At 35.8% G+C, this 17145-nt stretch overlaps 1 protein-coding gene across 6 annotated transcripts in view; it reads right to left on the bottom strand.

Moving 5' to 3' along the window:
• ARHGAP24 (Rho GTPase activating protein 24) overlaps positions 1 to 17145 on the bottom strand; it is a 426033-nt gene that overhangs the window by 31991 nt on the left and 376897 nt on the right. For all 6 annotated transcript variants that reach the window (XM_010966180.3, XM_045524922.2, XM_010966179.3 and 3 more), the window contains one exon: positions 13404 to 13611. In XM_010966180.3, coding sequence (XP_010964482.3) covers positions 13404 to 13611 — 208 coding nt within the window. The remainder of the gene's footprint in view (positions 1 to 13403; positions 13612 to 17145) is intronic.

The raw sequence follows: 17145 nt of genomic DNA, 5'->3' as shown, positions 1-17145 counted from the left end.
GCTCAAGAGTCAGAAAATTCTTTACTTTGAGCTCATACTCTAGTTATCCATGTAGAGTTTTCCTTTATGAAGTCAGAGTTTTAAATGTGTTGGCCACAATGAGAGCCTCATGAGTACGTCTATGCCTGTTCTTGTGATATCACAGAAGTTCACTTCACTCCTGGATATTCCCAGAATATTATTGCTGCTTTTTTTTTTTTTTAGCAATTTTTCAACAATTTCCTCATAATAAATTATCAAGATAACCAGAAAAAAATCAAACATTTAAAAACTATATGCCTCCTAATGTATGAATGACTCACAAGCACATAAAAAGATAGAAAACATCAGTAGTCATTAAGGAAATGCAGACTAAAACAACAACGAGATACCATTTCACACCCACTAGAATGGCTAGGAGAAAAAACTGGAATACATAGATTGCTGGTAGAAATATAAAATGTTGCAACCAATTGGGGACACAGTTTGGCAACTCCTCAAATGTTAAACGTAGATATGACCCAGCAATACCACTTCTAAGTGTACACCCAAGAGAAATGAAAACTTATGACCACACAAAAACTTGTACATGCATGTTCACAGCAGCATTATTCGTAAAAGCCAAAAATCAGAAACAACTGCAATATCTACCAAGTGATGAGTGAACAAACTCCAGTATATCCACAAAGTAAAGTTCTATTCATCAATCCAAAGCAGCAAACTACTAATACACGTTGACACGTGGACAAACCTCAAAAGTATTGTGCTAAGTAAATAAAGCTGATACAAGAAACCATATACTGAATAATTCTATTTTTACAAAGTGTTCAGAAAAGGGAGAAATCTATAGAGACAGAAAGTATGTTAGTGGTTGCCTGAGGAGGTTACCGCTGAGAATAACGGTAAATGGCATTGGAGATGCTATTTGAGTGATGAAAATGTTCTAAAACTAATACATGGCAATGGTTGCATAACTTGGTAAATTTGTTAAAAATCATTGAATTGTACCCTTGAAATGGATGAATTGCATGGTATGTACAACATGACTCAGTAAGTTTATTTCAGAAAATATGTATCTCAAAGGGATGTCCTTTCACCAAGCTCATGCAAGAATATTTACTTATAAGACACACAAAAACACACTTTTAGAACGTAAAACCTTACAGACATCTTATTTCCTTCAGTAGGAATTGCTATGGAGATTTCAAAAAAGAAATGAAGACATCCTGAATTAAAACACTGAAGATTTTACAATTAAGCACTAGCTTCTGTACTACATAGATTCAAGCATATCACTTTTTCTTATATAAAATGTTAAACTCATCCTCATTGACATCATGATACTAGCAATGACAATAAGTGTGCTAAGTGTCTTATTCACATTGTACCATTTACTCCTGGTGTTTTTGTTCCATTTTGCTTTATTTTTAAGTGCATAACTACAACTCTGGGGAGGTTAAGCATAATTTCCATTTTACATATGAGGAAACTAGGAGTTTGGAGAAGTTAAGTAACAAGTCTCAGACTTTTAACATAGGTAGTAAATGGTACCTGTCTCTCCTCAAAGCCTAAACTCATCCTACACTGCTTCCTTGCAAATAAGTACACAAATGTCAATGGATAGATATGCCACATACTGGGAAGCTTCTTGGTTAATTGGCTATTTTTATTCATCACTCAATCAGGTTTCAGGGAAGTAAGCTCAAATTTATTCAAAGCTAAATTGAAAGGGAAGTGAAATTCATGTCCCCAGCTTCAGATGTACAAGCTCTTTAGATACATCACCAAGAGAGTGAGCACAATGGAACATGACAGATGTCTAGCTAACAACCTGTCCTACATGAAATATTTAGTATGCATCCATTCGGATGAGTGCTTTGCACATATGAAATATTTGCCTTTAAAGCTTATTAATTTTTCAGACCTTGATATGTTTACAAGAGGGTTTCATGGAACCCTTGCAAGTTACACCCATTGTTCAAATTAGATAAGAAGCCAAGCATTCAGGGAAGTAGGCCTGTCAGTCCTATTGAAGAGTGATCTGACTATTTCCCAGACTGTGGGCTATCCCAAGTCCAGTGCCACACGGGAAGAACATTACATCCTATTACACAGTAGGAGCACTAGTCCATTTTCCATTGCCTTCCAATCCTCCCAATTATATCAAGTAGGAAGCCCCAGCTGGGGATGAGAGAAGTGCTCAAGTGGTACTAGCACCTGCCAATCCCCATTTTCATCAGATAAACAGAGATTCCAAGGGTCAGAGTCTTCCCAAAGCAGCTGTGTTCAGATGCCATTTAATAACATGCTTTGCTGTCATTGCATTTATGCATATCAACCTTGTATTTATGGCAAGTGGTGCTGGTTTTCAACTAAAAATAATATCAAGTTCCTTTCACAACAAAATTGTTTTAAAAAACAGTGAAAAAGTTTAAAGAAAAATATCAGTAAGCCAAGTACAGGTGTTTTACAACGATGGCTAAAATCATGGTGGTCCTATGTAAATGACGGAAGTTTGAGAAGTACTGTAAGATGATGGTTATCAACCTTGTCAAGCCATCATAACATCTAAGAATTGCATCAAAAATAGGAACATTAAGAGTTACCATGGCTAAATATCTAGTTGCTCAGGACTTTTGAGGGCTAGGCCCTATCTGCACTTCAGAGGATCATTTACGTTGCTGGAAACAGGTAGCCAGTTTGCTACTTACACATTCAGAGCGCGCGTTAGACAAACACCTGGGAGTCTGTCCTTTGCTCTTCCAACCCTTTACCTAGTCACATGCCTTCAAGCTATCACTTCCTTTCTTCACTTTCCTCCATCAACCCGATCTTTTATTTACACTATGATACAAAAGCTCTATACCCATAGTGTGCTATCAAACTCCCCAGTGTTTGAGTTTTTCCATGGATCAAAAGATAAAGGTGCAGGGATGTACTTTTCAAGCCATTCTAAAGTTTCAGACTCATTTTAGCAGATGGGAAATTGTATATTTCACACATAAACTGTATACCCTAGAAAGTGATTTATCTTTCAGAGTAGTGAAAGACATGCTTGGCCCAGTCAGAACTAATGTGCTGCTTCCAATAATGCCAGGAGATTGATTTATTTCCCCATTTCATATATGAGAAAACCGAGGCACATCACTTCAAATGAGCAGTTTCCCTTTAATCCACACTCCTGCAGCCCATAGTCTGGTTACTATTTCCAAGGCTATGGTCAGAGCACCATGCATATAAGAATTACATGGGGATTTGCTTGAAATGCTGATTCCTAGGTATCCTCCAACCCTTTAAATCAGAATGAGAGTCAGTGGGGTCCAGGCATCTGAATCTTGAGATCTCTCTCTGGGCCATTCTTATACAAACTAATGTTTGAGACTCTCTACTGTCTCTGCAGTGCTCCGCCTTTCAGGTTCACCTTCTATAACTCAGAGCAGTCATGCTCAAAGCTGTATTGCTCCCCAGAGGGTAAAATTAAAATATGCATCTGGCTTTTCTGTCTCCAAAATTTTAGAGTTGTTTTTTCATTTTATCCCTGTAGACTTGCAGTTTGTTAGTGATTCTAAGTCAGTCACCAAAACAAGTAAAAAATAAGCACAATGAGAGAAGAGGAGGAGGGACAAGGGCAGAACGAGCTCAGAGGAAGGGAGGGCAGCTGGGGTACCTCGGACAGCAGCTGTTTTATGGGATTCTTGGACACAGAGTGCAAAACCACTGGCTTCTCCAGCCACAGCCCTTGCTCTTGAACGCTGGGTTGTAAGTGCATAGTTCTTTTGTTGCTGAGCAATTAACGCGTGGGTGGTGACACCCATGTGGCCATTTTTCACCCTACCTTCCCGGCTCTTCCAAACTGTATCCGAACAGCTGATGCCATCTGGAGAGCTTTGGAAACGAAATAATACTTGGCTTCCAATCTCACTTTACACATTTTGTATTTAACTTTTGTCCCGTCAAAGTGGGAAATTTAATATAAAATGTTATATTTTCATTTGTTTTCACTTCAAAACAGAAATAATGAAGAAATGAATGGTTAGGAACTCCGACATCTGTTGTTTGTTACAGCTGACATAAACTTATTAAGTACAAATTTTTTCAGGTCAGTGATAATGACCTTTCTCACAAAATTCACTTTGGTCAAGGAGTCTGTGGGAATGCGTCCTCTAACTGTAGGAACAGTAAGTCACGCATACGTGAAAATCAAACTTGAACCTCAGCACTAGGAAAACAGCATTTGCTATTATTAAGGAAGAGCAGGAAGTGCATGGTTTCATAAAAGCCAGCACGTGCACCTGCAATCTCTCTAAATTCAAGTAGCGTGTGCTCCAAATTTCTTTTTCTCAAACTGTCTTTTTTTCTCTCCCCTAAGATAAAATATTTCTTCTCAATCAAATATGAAACATGAACTTCCAAGCAGATTCATAGCTTCAAAAGCACAGGCTGATTTATGAATGCAGACACTCATCAGCATAGGACTGATGTAGGCAAACACTGAAAAGAACAGAAGCAGAGTTAAATAAATCCTATATAACAATATAATGAATTATTATATTCTCCTTGAAATCAGGATTGCGAAAACAACTCAGTGACATGGGAAGTTGTTTATGACCGATATAATGTTAACAAGAAAAGGCAAGATGTAAAAAACTATGCAATTCCAATATTTGTATGTATACATAAATGTATTTGGATATATCAATATATTTAAGTCTCTACATATCTACTTACTTATATATATAGCAAGAACTTTCTGGATGTTTAATTTTGAAATGTTTATCTTTCCTTCTTCTAGTTGTCTATGTTCTAAATTATATACAAAATGTTATACCTTAAAATATGGTTTTAATGATATTTACATTAAATTTTAATAACACTTTATACTTTAATAATTCTAAAATGTTATTAAAAAGTTTACTTTAAAATTCAAATTTTAGGGCTTAGCATTAGAGCTACAATAATATGGGGTCTTAAATTAAATTAATTAAAATTAGAGATTATCTTTGCAGAATTCCTGTAAGAATTTCTTTCCAGACTTTAATAAATACAAAGATGAAAGCTAAATCTCATAAATAACACATAAGCTTTATTAGAATAAACAAGGGAAAATATTTATTCATTCTTACTCTTTAACATATTTCACAAAGAAAAATTTCTGTACTTTGCTTTATATCCTAATAGCTAGTCCAAACACTATGCAATCTGTACTTTTTAATAGATTCTTTTAAAAATCATTTTGATGGTGAACATGGGTGAGATTAACTTGAACTAGCAAATGTTCCCAGGCAGTTTATCTTCATATCCCCAAGTTGAAACCTGAGTGAGGACCTGGTCATGCAAAATTTTAAACTTAGCCAACTGACTCAAAAAGCAGGTGGGGCAGAACACCCTACTTGGATGCATTTCTGAAAATCACCTCACTCTCCTTGGGAAATTATGGATCATTTATTCCCTAGCAGTGTAGTTTACAATTACATTTGGCCCCAAATATGTTACTCTTGCCTTCTTATTTCACTGTCCATGGATCTGGGAATTCTTTTTTCTTTAAATCAGCAGAATCCTGTAATTTGCGTATGTGCTTCTCTAAGACTGAGAGACTCAAGCTTGACTATTTATCAAAACAAGCATATTCAGATCACCAGAGTTTGATACTGTGATATATTTTAGTTTTCATCTCTAGCTCCAGGTCAGAACTCCTAAAAACCTTGTAATTTCTTAAATGATAAGAATAATAGAGGAGGCCAAGATGGTGGAGCAGAAGGATGCTCATAGCTCACCTTCTCCCACGAGTACACCAAGACTGACATCCATGGACCCACCCAGCTGCTCAGAGCACCTGCTGAACTTTGACAGAACATTGCCTCTTCAAGAGACAAAATTCTCCACAAATCTGATACACAAGTTTATACTGTATAGCACAGGGAACTATATTCGATACCTTGTAGTAGCTTATGGTGAAAAGGACTATGAAAATGAATATATGTATATTCGATGTCTTGTAGTAGCTTATGGTGAAAAAGAATATGAAAATGATATATGTATATTTATGTATGACTGAAGCATTGTGCTGCACACCAGAAATTGACACAATATTGTAAACTGACTATACTTCAATAAAAAACAGTAAAAAAAAAAAAGAGTAATAGAAATATCTTTTTAATTTTGGAACAAGAAAGGTGAAAGGAAAGTCTTTGTTATTCACAACAAGCCTCTTGCAACCACACAGGAGTTTATGTTAACGAAGTGACTTTGAGAAAGCTCCTAAAGATGATGCGGGGTGGGAGGGGTGAAGGGTGATGATGGAGGAGAAAATAATCACAGCATTACATGGCTGGACTTCAGCCCCACCTTCAGTCTGGGTGGGGGAGGGGAAGAGGGGCTGGAAATTCAGCACAATCACCAATGACCAGGGATTTAACCAATGTTACATGCCTGTGTAATAAAGCTTTCATAAAAATTTCCTCACTGAAGGGATGCAAAAAGCTTCTAGGTTAGGAGGGTAGCACATAAGATGAGGGATGGAAGCTCTGTGCCCTTCCCCATACCTGCCCTATGCATCTCTTTCATCTGGCTGTTCCTGAATTGTATCCTTTTGTAGGAATCCAGTAATCTAGTAACTGAACTGTTTTCCTGAGTTCTATGAGCTGTTTTAGCAAAAGACTGAACTCAAGGAACCTCTGATTTATAGCTGGTTGGTTAGAAATACAGGTGACAACCTGGGACTTGTGATTGGTGCTTGAAGTGAGAGAGGGGACAGTCTTGTAGAAGTGAGCCCAAAACCTGTGGGGTCTGCACTAACTCTGGGCAGTTAGTGCCAGAACTGATTAAATCATAGGGCACTCAATGGGTGTCCATCAAAAATTAGAGATTGCTTTTGTGGGAAACGCACACATTTGGTGTCAGGAGTGTTCTGTGGCTGAAGTAATAGAAAATGTTAGTTTTCCCTCACAGAGTGACCTTTTCTATTTAATCTGTAAATAAAATTATTCCATTTGCTTGTGAAATATCCTTCAATGGATTTCCATTTCACTCAGAATAAAAACAAAATTTCTTACTATAACCTACAGGGCTCTACAGGATCAACCTCCTTCACCACATCTCCCGGGACTGTACTCATGGTTCATTGTATTCCAGCCACAACGGCCTTCTTTACGTTCTTCAAACAAGCTGAGCTGATCCTGTCCCAAGGCCTTTGTACCTGCTGTGCTACCTGCACGGAGCCTCTCCCATGTCTTAGGTTTGGCAAACTTCCTGTTATTCACACACACACACTATAGCCTCAGGAAGATGTGTGTCGCCACTCCTTCACCCACTAATACATTAGCACATCATCCTAATCACTCTATGAAATTATTCTTGTACTGACTGTTGTTTATCTGCCCACCACTACTAATGCAAACGCCGGAAGAAGTGAACCTTGTCTTTTTTCATCTAGAACAATGTCTAAGACACAGTAAACACTCCTAAAGATGAATGAATGAGACAGATCATCTCCAAAGGTGACTGTCGATAATTTGTCCCATCCTATACTTACATGCCACTCTTTCATCAAGGAGTCAATTTTTAGTCCCTTTTAATTTAAGCTGGCCTTATGACTTACTTTTGACCAACAGCATTCAGTGGACGTGATATTGTGCCAGTTCTGAGCCTCGCCCTTAAGCCCAGCCCTTAATAAGCCTCGCAGTTTCCACGCTTATTGTCTGTGAGTCTTGAAACACTGTGTAAAGAGTTCTAGCAATTGGCTGAAGAGACAAGTCCTGAAGGCATATAAGACTGCAAAGAGAAAGAGAGAGGCCAACCAGCCCTCGGCCGGTTCAGCTGGCCCAGCTTAGGCACCAGACTCGGAAGGAGGCTGTAGGACACTGCGGCTGCACTAGACTGCGGCGACCAACACCACGCAGAACAGGGGCAAGGTGTCCCTGTCGAGCAACATCCAATTGCAGAATCGGAAAAATGAAAAAAAGTTTGGAGTGGTTTGCTGTGCAGCAACAGATAATTGACACCAGAAATTTGATGCCGCTACAGTAAAATCTGACATACATGGTATTGGCTTTGGAACCAGGCAGATTCTGGACAGTCAGTGAGGAAACTATTAGTAAGAGCTGGAAGAGCGATGAGAAAGTTGCTCTTAGAGGCTAGAGAGAAGTAAATGCTTATCAAGCAGTGGTGAAAAAATTAGCTACACTATTAGCTGCAGTAACTTGGAACACAACAAATGATCCTGGTGAGGCTAAAGAAGGAACTGTTCAACTTTGAAGAGTTGAGAGAACCTCCAGTGGCCTCAGGACAGTAGCTCCAGGTGGTAAAGGATTCTTAAAGCAAGAAATGGCCATAGAGCCAGGATAAAATCCAGGTGCTGTCCATGAAACATGACCCAAAGGTAGAGACCTTCATGTACCTTTATGTTGGATGTGACTGTGAAACCCCTTGTTAAAACCTCTGAAAGACTTCAGGTAGCACCTCACAGATTCTCTCACCATTTCAGAAGGATTTAGAAGCATCTTAAGATTGCTTAACAACATACCAACTCATGGACAGCACATGGAAAGGCCTGACGTAAAGAGATACATGGGTGTGACTTCGTCTCAGCAAGTGGAGTATAATTCGATACCTACAAGTTTTTTAAAGGAATTATGGCAACTTGGAATAAAAGAGACAATCAGTTCAAAAGGAATAGAAGCTTTGAGCAAATACCAACTACTCTGAGCTAAGAAGACAGACTGTAGTTCAGGGAAGTTGAAGAGGCTAGTGGCTAGCATTTCTGATGCAGACTGCTGAAAAGGAGAGAGTTTGGCAAAAAAAAGAAAGACTTTTTGAAATCTACATGTAGGTCTTCTTGAGTCTATCTAAATACCAAAACAAGCATGCAGAGGGTACAACACCAGTAGGGCTAAACTAAGAACAACTATCAGAGAATGAACAACCACCAGGAATAAGAGAACAGAAGAGAAAAAAAAAAAAAAAAGGAGAAAATCAATGACATTAAAACTGGTTCTTTTAAAAGTTTAATGAAATTTATAACACACTAGCTAGATTAAGGAAAAAAGATGTCACAAATTGCTCATATCATAAGTAAAAGAGGGGAAATCATTAAAGGTCTACAGACATTTCAGGAAAAAAAGAAAGGAAAAAGGAACATGGTGAACAACTTCACAATGAATTTGGAAAGTTATATGGACTGAACAAATTTTATTAAAGATAGAAATTACCAAATCTGGCACAAGAAGAATTAGAAAAGGTATACCTGAAGTCTTTCCCACAAAGATAACGTCTGGACTTGATGGTGTTGCTGGTAAATTTTGCCCAAGACTTATGGAGGAAATAATACAAACTACACATACTCTTTCAGAAAACAGAGGTAGAGAAACACCTTCCGACTAATTCTGAGGCCAGAATTTCTTTGATAACAAAACTAGTCAAAGACATTACAAGAAAAGAAATTGATAGGTCAATAGCCCTGGTGGATATAGGTCTAAAACTATCAACAAATCACTTCCAAGTCAGATACAGCAATATATTAAAAGGGTAATACATTACAACCAAATATGGCTTATCCTAGGAATGCAAAATTGCTTTAACACTTGAAAATCAGTCAGTGCAATTTACTACATTAACATAACACAGAGGAAGAATCAGATAATTTCCGCAATACATGCAAACATAGTGGATTTGATAAAATTCAATTCTCATTCATTATTAAAAGTGTCAGCAAACTAGAAATAAAAGATCATTTACAAACCTGATAAAGGGCATCTACACAAAACCTACAACTACCATCATGCCTCATAGTAAAAGACTAAAAACTCCTCTCCACATGTAAGTATGCCACTCACTACTATTGCAGAAGAGGTCTTAGCAAGTACAAAAAGTCAAGGAAAGAGAATACAAGGCTTACATATTGAAAAGGAAGAAATAAAACTCTTATTATATACAGTCAATGATCTTGTATACAGGAAATCCTAAGGGATCTTAAAAAAAAGAAACTCTCTAGAACTCATAAATGAATTTGCCAAGTTTGCAGGACATAAGAGCTCTCTATAAAAACATCATATTTGTATAATTTAGCAGTGAGTAATTAGAAAATTAAATATAAAACAATTATTATTTGTAGGAACATTTATAAACATTAAATACTTAAGGATAAATTTAACAAAATGGAGTAAGACTTTACATTGAAAATTATGAAACATTGTTGAAATACAAAAAGGTCTAATGAAATGTAGGGATGGGCTGTGTTCATGAATTAGAAGATTTCATATTTTTAAGATATTAATTTTCTCCTAATTGATTTCTAGGTTCAGTGAAATTTCTTTCAAAATCCTAATAGGCTTGTTTGTAGAAATTGACAAGCTTATACTATTTTTATAGAGATATAAATAACCTAGAATATTTTTTAAAAAATCTTGAAAACAAAGTTAGAGGATTTACCCCACTTGATTTTTAGACTTTAAAGAGGTAGTGATTTTCTCCTTAAACAGTCTCCTACAGATCTTTCCTCCTCTGTGTATGCCTGCCACTTCTTTCCATTAAGTTTTGGAGTTTATTTTCCTTCCCCTTGAATCCAGGCTGGCCCTGTTTTGTGACTTGCTTTGACCAATGCAATGTTTACAAGCTTCTAGCTTCACTCGGAATCCTCAACCATCATGTTAACGGGTCTGACTAATCTCTAGAGATAAAGGTGGCATGAAGGGAAGCTCTATTGGATGTGAGACTACAAAGAGAGAGAGAAAGGACCACGCAGCCTCCAGCCATTTTAGTCACCTCAGACAGGGCTCCAGATGTGTGAATGAAGTCATCTTGGATTCATGCGTAGGAGAAATGAGCACACTCTGGCCAAGTCCTGCCTAAGTTGCTGATTTCCGAGCAAATGATTGGCTGTTACTGCTTATGCTGTAAAGTTCACGGGTGGTTCAATACACCATTGTAGAAACCGGAAACCGTGAGTGACTCTTTTTCTCCACGTTGGTTAGCAACGTTATCATGTCGCCATGTTGTGTCTGACGCTGAAATACCCTTTGCTACTCTTGTCTATAGATTTTCTAGTAAACAGGTAGTTTTGTTAACTACACTTCAAAAACTAAAAGATGAGGAAATGTTTACACAACATGAAATTAATAAAAATATCTTTCTGATTAAATTTCTGATTATAAAAGTAATGGATGCTTACTGAATTTATAGTATTAAAAAGAGGAGAATATCACCCATTATTTCACAAAATTAATATTTATCTTTGGCTATATTTTCTTCAGTCTCTATGTATTGATGCATTTTATACAAAACAAATACATTTTTCATGTTTAGGATCATATTTTATATGAAGTTGCATAATACTTCATTGTCAGCTTATAGTTATCAAGAAACAATTGCTTATAGGGCACATCTCTTCTTATAGGTACCCTAAAATATATTAAGCATCCTCCCATTCTCACATAGTAGCAGGGATCTGCTAAAAGAACCAAATTTTAAATACCTCTAATCAAAAGAATTTTTAATATATAAACTTTGCTATCAACATCACCTGACATATTTAAGCCATATATAAATATAAAGAAAAAGGATCATTGAAATTTATCAGTAATTTATCAATGTCACATGAAGTTCCTCATAGAGGATGTTGCTTACCCCATAATGTGGTAGTTTATTATACAGCGCTCACAGACAAACGATTTTCGAATTTTGGAACAAAAAACTGCATTTCTCCTAGGTAAACCATTGTTTATGTCTTGCAGACAGGTCTGAATTATAGAACTACTAATCTTTTTTCTTTTTACTTTTCAAAATATAGAATAAGAAATGGGGCTCTCCAACCAAAACTGTATCTACATTTTTAAATTTGTTCTTTGACCCTAGTTTTGAATTCATTTCTTTACCTCCACATTTAATTTTTCTCTCTCAGAGGTAATTTATGAATCTTTATAAACTGTCTGTAATACTTTTTGTAAAAAGGTGGTATTTTTATCAATTAATTTATCTTGTCTTATTTTTCAATTTATCATTATATAATTAGTTTTTCCAAAATTTTAATAACTATATAAGGTTTTATCATATTAACCACAATCTACTGCTAGAGATAATAGATTGGTGTTCATTTTAACTATTACAAAAATTCTTATAAGTAACTTTGCACTTCAGTTTTTTCCATATATCTGATTTTTTTAGGGCTAGACTTTCCTGCTTAAAGGGAAATTTCTTTAGAGAGAACTATGATGATGTTCTCTAACCATCAGGGTGCCTACCTCAACACACCTTGCTAGCATTGAGTAGTATCATTGTTCAGGATTTTGTTAATGTGACCAGAAAAGGGCATCGAATGAGTTAACATCAATTTTTTGGATTATAAACACAAGCCCATAATCTCAATGATGCTTCTTTTATCTCATATCATGTACTCAAGAGTCTTCTAGTCTATCTGTTCTGTAGATCTGTATCTATCCATGTCATAACTCTATGCTTTCAAAAAGAAATACTACTTAGTAGGCAATTTTTAATTTTCAAGTATCAAAAATATTCTTATCCACAAAGTCTAATACTGAGAATCTCTCCTAAGAAAGTAATCCAAAACTAGAAAATATTTATATGAATGTATACCCACTACAACATTATTTATAATAGTGAAAACGCCACAACATAAATGTCCAGCATTACTGAAGCAGTTCTGAACAATATACCTGTAGAGTAAAATATAGTTATTAAAAATTATGCTTATGGAGGTTGCCAATGATCAGATGTCAAATTAGAATATGTTGAAATAAAAGCATATTTTTCAACTATTGATATGAAAAAACTCTGCTACAAATGTTGAATTAATACTATCAGGATAAAAGGCTTTTTTTCTACTGAATTAAAAAAACTGAAGAGAAGGAGGTAACTCACCAAATATTATCAGCGTTCCACTGAATTAGTGGAGTTATGGATGCTTTGAGCATTCTTTCTCTGGAACTTCCATGATTTCCTGAATTTTACCATGCTATATTCCTCTCTTTGTTTCCTCCCAAATCTATTCTAAATTCAGGTGGAGATATATATTTTAAAATATAATGCTTTTAATTACATTGCCAATATAACAATCTCTGTTATCAATACTTTTAATATCCCTTAGCTGAAAGGATTCAAAAAACATCAAACAAAAGAAGACTCTTGTTTTAAAAATTCACTTTTCCAATGCAAAAGTTTAACACAGGTTTAATTTAGGACCAAAGGAAAAGATTAAATAATAATTTGGCGGGGTATGGCAGAAAAAGATATCTAAAGTATCAAGTTCTTGATTCTGTAGCTTAATAAAACCAATCCATCTTTGTGAGGCCATATGATGCATCTTCTAAACTGTTATGGCATCAATTAAGGTTATGCCATCTCAGCTCACTACAACCTTTCAGCTGAGTTTGAGTGTCTCACTGAAGGATGGTTAGTACAACCTTGAATCCTACCTGTCAAATGACGGCTTCTCTCCACAGTCGAAGGCATCCTGCAACTCCTTGACAAGGTTAGCCTGGCCTGGCAGTCGGAAGAGGCCCTCTTCCTTCAGCCCCCTTTGTCGGATAAAGTCCACACACTGCTCCACCAACATGGGAGCCAGGCGGTTCCCATATCTTTTCTCATAACGGACAGTATCTTCCAGTTTCTGTCCAAAAATGCCTGGAGAAATAAAAGATCACGATGAATTTGAGAAATTCATTTCTTTCCACTTTGTTGCTTTCTTTTAAAACTTGAAAAAAAAGCAAAGGTTGGAATGCTAGCAAGTATTTTACAGTTGGTACTTCATGTTATTAAATAACTAAATTCATTATCTACAATTTCTTCAAATGATGCCCTTCCCCTCATATTCCATATTTAGCCCAAAACTGAAATGGAAATAAGGAGTTTGAGACGTCCACTTTGAAAGAAGAAATGTTGCAATAAATATAATTTCACTTTAGGATTTTCTCTGATTTTTTTTCCCTTTTGGGAAAGAAACTGTATTCAAAAACTTAAAAGCAAAAATACTCTGTAGATAACAGTTAAATTCCACTTTTGCTACAAATGTAACTTTACGTCCAATTTTCATTTAGCTTAAATATTGTTTATTTTTCTTTTCATCTTCTGTTTTCAATCAAGTGATGATGCCATGATTATAATCAAGGTGAAAAAACCATGAAAAGAAATGCAGAATTTTCATCCATATAAAATGTTTCAGATACTGTTTGCTCCTTCAAATCTTAAACTATTAATTTATTTGAAAGGGAAAGATTCGAATTACGAAGCAGTGCATATCAAAAGTGAGGTCGGGCCACGGTTGTTTGCCCTGGCAGGTAGGTATATTTGACTACACATTGTCTAGAATTACCAGCATGTGGTGGTAATAAAAATCAAAACAATTTTGATCGACACTACATTGTAAAATTATCATAAATCAATAACAAATGTTAAAGAAACCAATTTTGATCAGTTCTATTAATAATTTTTAAATACCTACAATTGATGCATTTCTCGGTGCATGCATCTGGGAGCTGAACATTCCTACCAGTCACCTTGGGACCCCCTTGATTAAAAAGCAATGTCTCTGAAATATATTAACATCAGCTGATAGCTTGGAAAAATAATCAACTGATTAGAAAAGAGGGGAGAAAGAGCCAAAGCAAATATGATTCTAATGTTCCCAGATGGGATGAATATTACTAAAAGGTTTTAATGGTCTAATGAGTTTCATAAAAGGGGAAAAAATTAGTGTTGCATGTTGAAACTATGTAAGACTCCAGTGTTTGAGGAATTATTTCAAAATCATTAGGTTCAGAATTTAACAATAAGAAATATGCTTTTCCTTTCTATCTGTAAAATAATTTATGTATGGATCAGTAGTGCAAAACTATCACATTCCAAGCAATGAACACTGGCTACCAGAGAGAATATTCTTAGCCTAGCTAGAAACAATAGCACAGCAGGCAACCAAACTATTCTACACCCGGTACCAAACCTAGCACTAATGGAATACATATGTTCCTTTTAGGGAAAAAAGTTGAGTGATCTAATACTAATATTCAAGTGCATATAAAACAAAATTAGAAATTAGCTTAGTCTGTAGACTTTGGAATAAGCAGTTTGTTGATAATGGTGTGTTAAATGTTGTCCCCTAACTCAGCAGACATTCACGCCCCTATTTTCTATTGTCATTTTCATTTTAGAGGCTAGGGAATTAAAGACTTCTCTCACTTCCCAAGAGTCTTCTGGAGTCTCTAGGAAGACTTGTTTTTCTTGATGAAAGAGAAAGACATAGCTGGAATTGCCAATCACTCCTTTTTCTCATCTTGAACTTGGACATGCTACCTGTTGGACTAAGAGACATCTTTTGACCACTAGGCAACAACCACAAGGAAAAGACGGAAAGATTCGCAGAGACAATGGGGCTGAGATCATCAAACCACTGACCCAATACCAGCAGCACCTTCTTCCAGATTTTTTTTTTTAATGTGAGAAAAACAAGCTCCTGTCTATTTAAGCCACTCTATGCTGGGTTTCCCGTTACCTGCCGCAATGCTGAATTCTGTATAAAGTGGTGATAATGATTTTGAAGCTCTTCTCATGTTTTAATAACAAAGCTTGAAAATTGATTCTGAATAAGGAATACTGACTCTTTTTCTGTGGAGTTCTTTGATGCTTATTTGCTTGGGATGTTTGGATTCTATCCTGACAAAATTAGGAGATAGCCTTTCACAGGCATTTATAGATTATCATTAAAAAATAATTTTAACATTTGAGAATAAATCTTATATATCTGTGATTTTTCACTTATTGTTTTGGATTGATATATTACAGAAGGTTTTTCCCTAAATCCAGCAGAAAACCTACCAAGATGCTCCAGTTCAACCTCTATGTGCACTATAAATGAGAACCAAACTTCCAAGATTTGATTTTATGCAGTAACAAAAAACAGTCAAACATTCTTTTCTTAGCTCAAGATTTCTTTTTTCTCAACAACTCAGGGAGGTGATAAAGGAAGCAGTAAATTTTTCTATAGATGGGCATTCTGGTTTTTTTCTTTTTTTCTTTTTTCCTTGTACATGAAGTCTTGACTATATGATAAGAATTTTCTTAAGAAGTATAGCAAGAAACTAAAAGCCATAAGTCTTAACAGCCTTTCAAGTATTAGGTACCTATTATGTACTAAGTCTTTGACATATATTTTCTCACTTTCATAATAAATATGTAAGGTAGCTATTTTATATCTGAGGAAATTGGGCTCAGAGAGGTTAAATAAATCACCTAAGGTTCGTTACACAGCACCAAGTGGCAGAATGGAAGTCCATATTCCAGATTTAGTCAGCCTTAAAACCTTGGCTCATTCCTGAATACCTGTCCTCTTCAGTTTTATTTAATCACAAGTATCATGTGTCCCCATCTTCTAGTAATTTACAGTATTAGTAAATTCTCAAAGTGAAGAAAATAGCATATCTTTTCTGTGCTCTAAAAAAATGATAATAGCTAAGCTGTATTTCTGTGTGCCAGGCATGGGTACAAGCAGTTTATCTGTATTTCTATCATTTAAAATTCACAGCATTCTATGAGATAGGCATCACCATTTTACTAAGGAGACTGAAGCATAGAATGGTTAAGCAACTTGCTGAATGTTACACGGCTGGTAAATGGGGCAGCCAGGATTTGATCAAGCCTGTTAAATTTCAGAGTTATTGTGTGTCTATTACACAATACTGCATAGTGCGCATAACAGCTGGAAATTTAAGTTACAGAGGAAGAAACCTGCCTCTTACTAGCTTTCTGACCTCAATTCCTGTCATCACACGAGGAGGGGTGATTTCTGTTGGGAAAATGCACATCTGGGGGAAAGTCAGGAAAAAAAGAAGGAAAAAACTGAACATTTATTTAGCTTTCTGCCCAACGAAATAATTTCCTTTACATAAAGAGCCATGCCTATTTAGCAATATAATATGTAAAAGAGTTAAAGCATGTAGACAATATGTAAGTATGCTAGAAATTCATGCTGCAAAATAGTAGCTTTCTGCTGTTTACCTGGTCTCATAAAGGATTAGATAATGATTAGATGTACACTTGCCATTTTGTAGCATTGGAAATAGGGTGTCCCGAAAATCTTTGATTTACAAAGGTAGATGGTGAGTTAACTTCCTGTATGATAATATTTTTTTTGTATGTGGAAAGTTAGGGGGAAATCCTTTTTTT

The sequence above is a fragment of the Camelus bactrianus genome, chromosome 2, assembly GCF_048773025.1.
Source record: "Camelus bactrianus isolate YW-2024 breed Bactrian camel chromosome 2, ASM4877302v1, whole genome shotgun sequence".
NCBI lineage: Eukaryota > Metazoa > Chordata > Mammalia > Artiodactyla > Camelidae > Camelus > Camelus bactrianus.
This window is presented reverse-complemented; position numbering and strand designations above follow the sequence as displayed.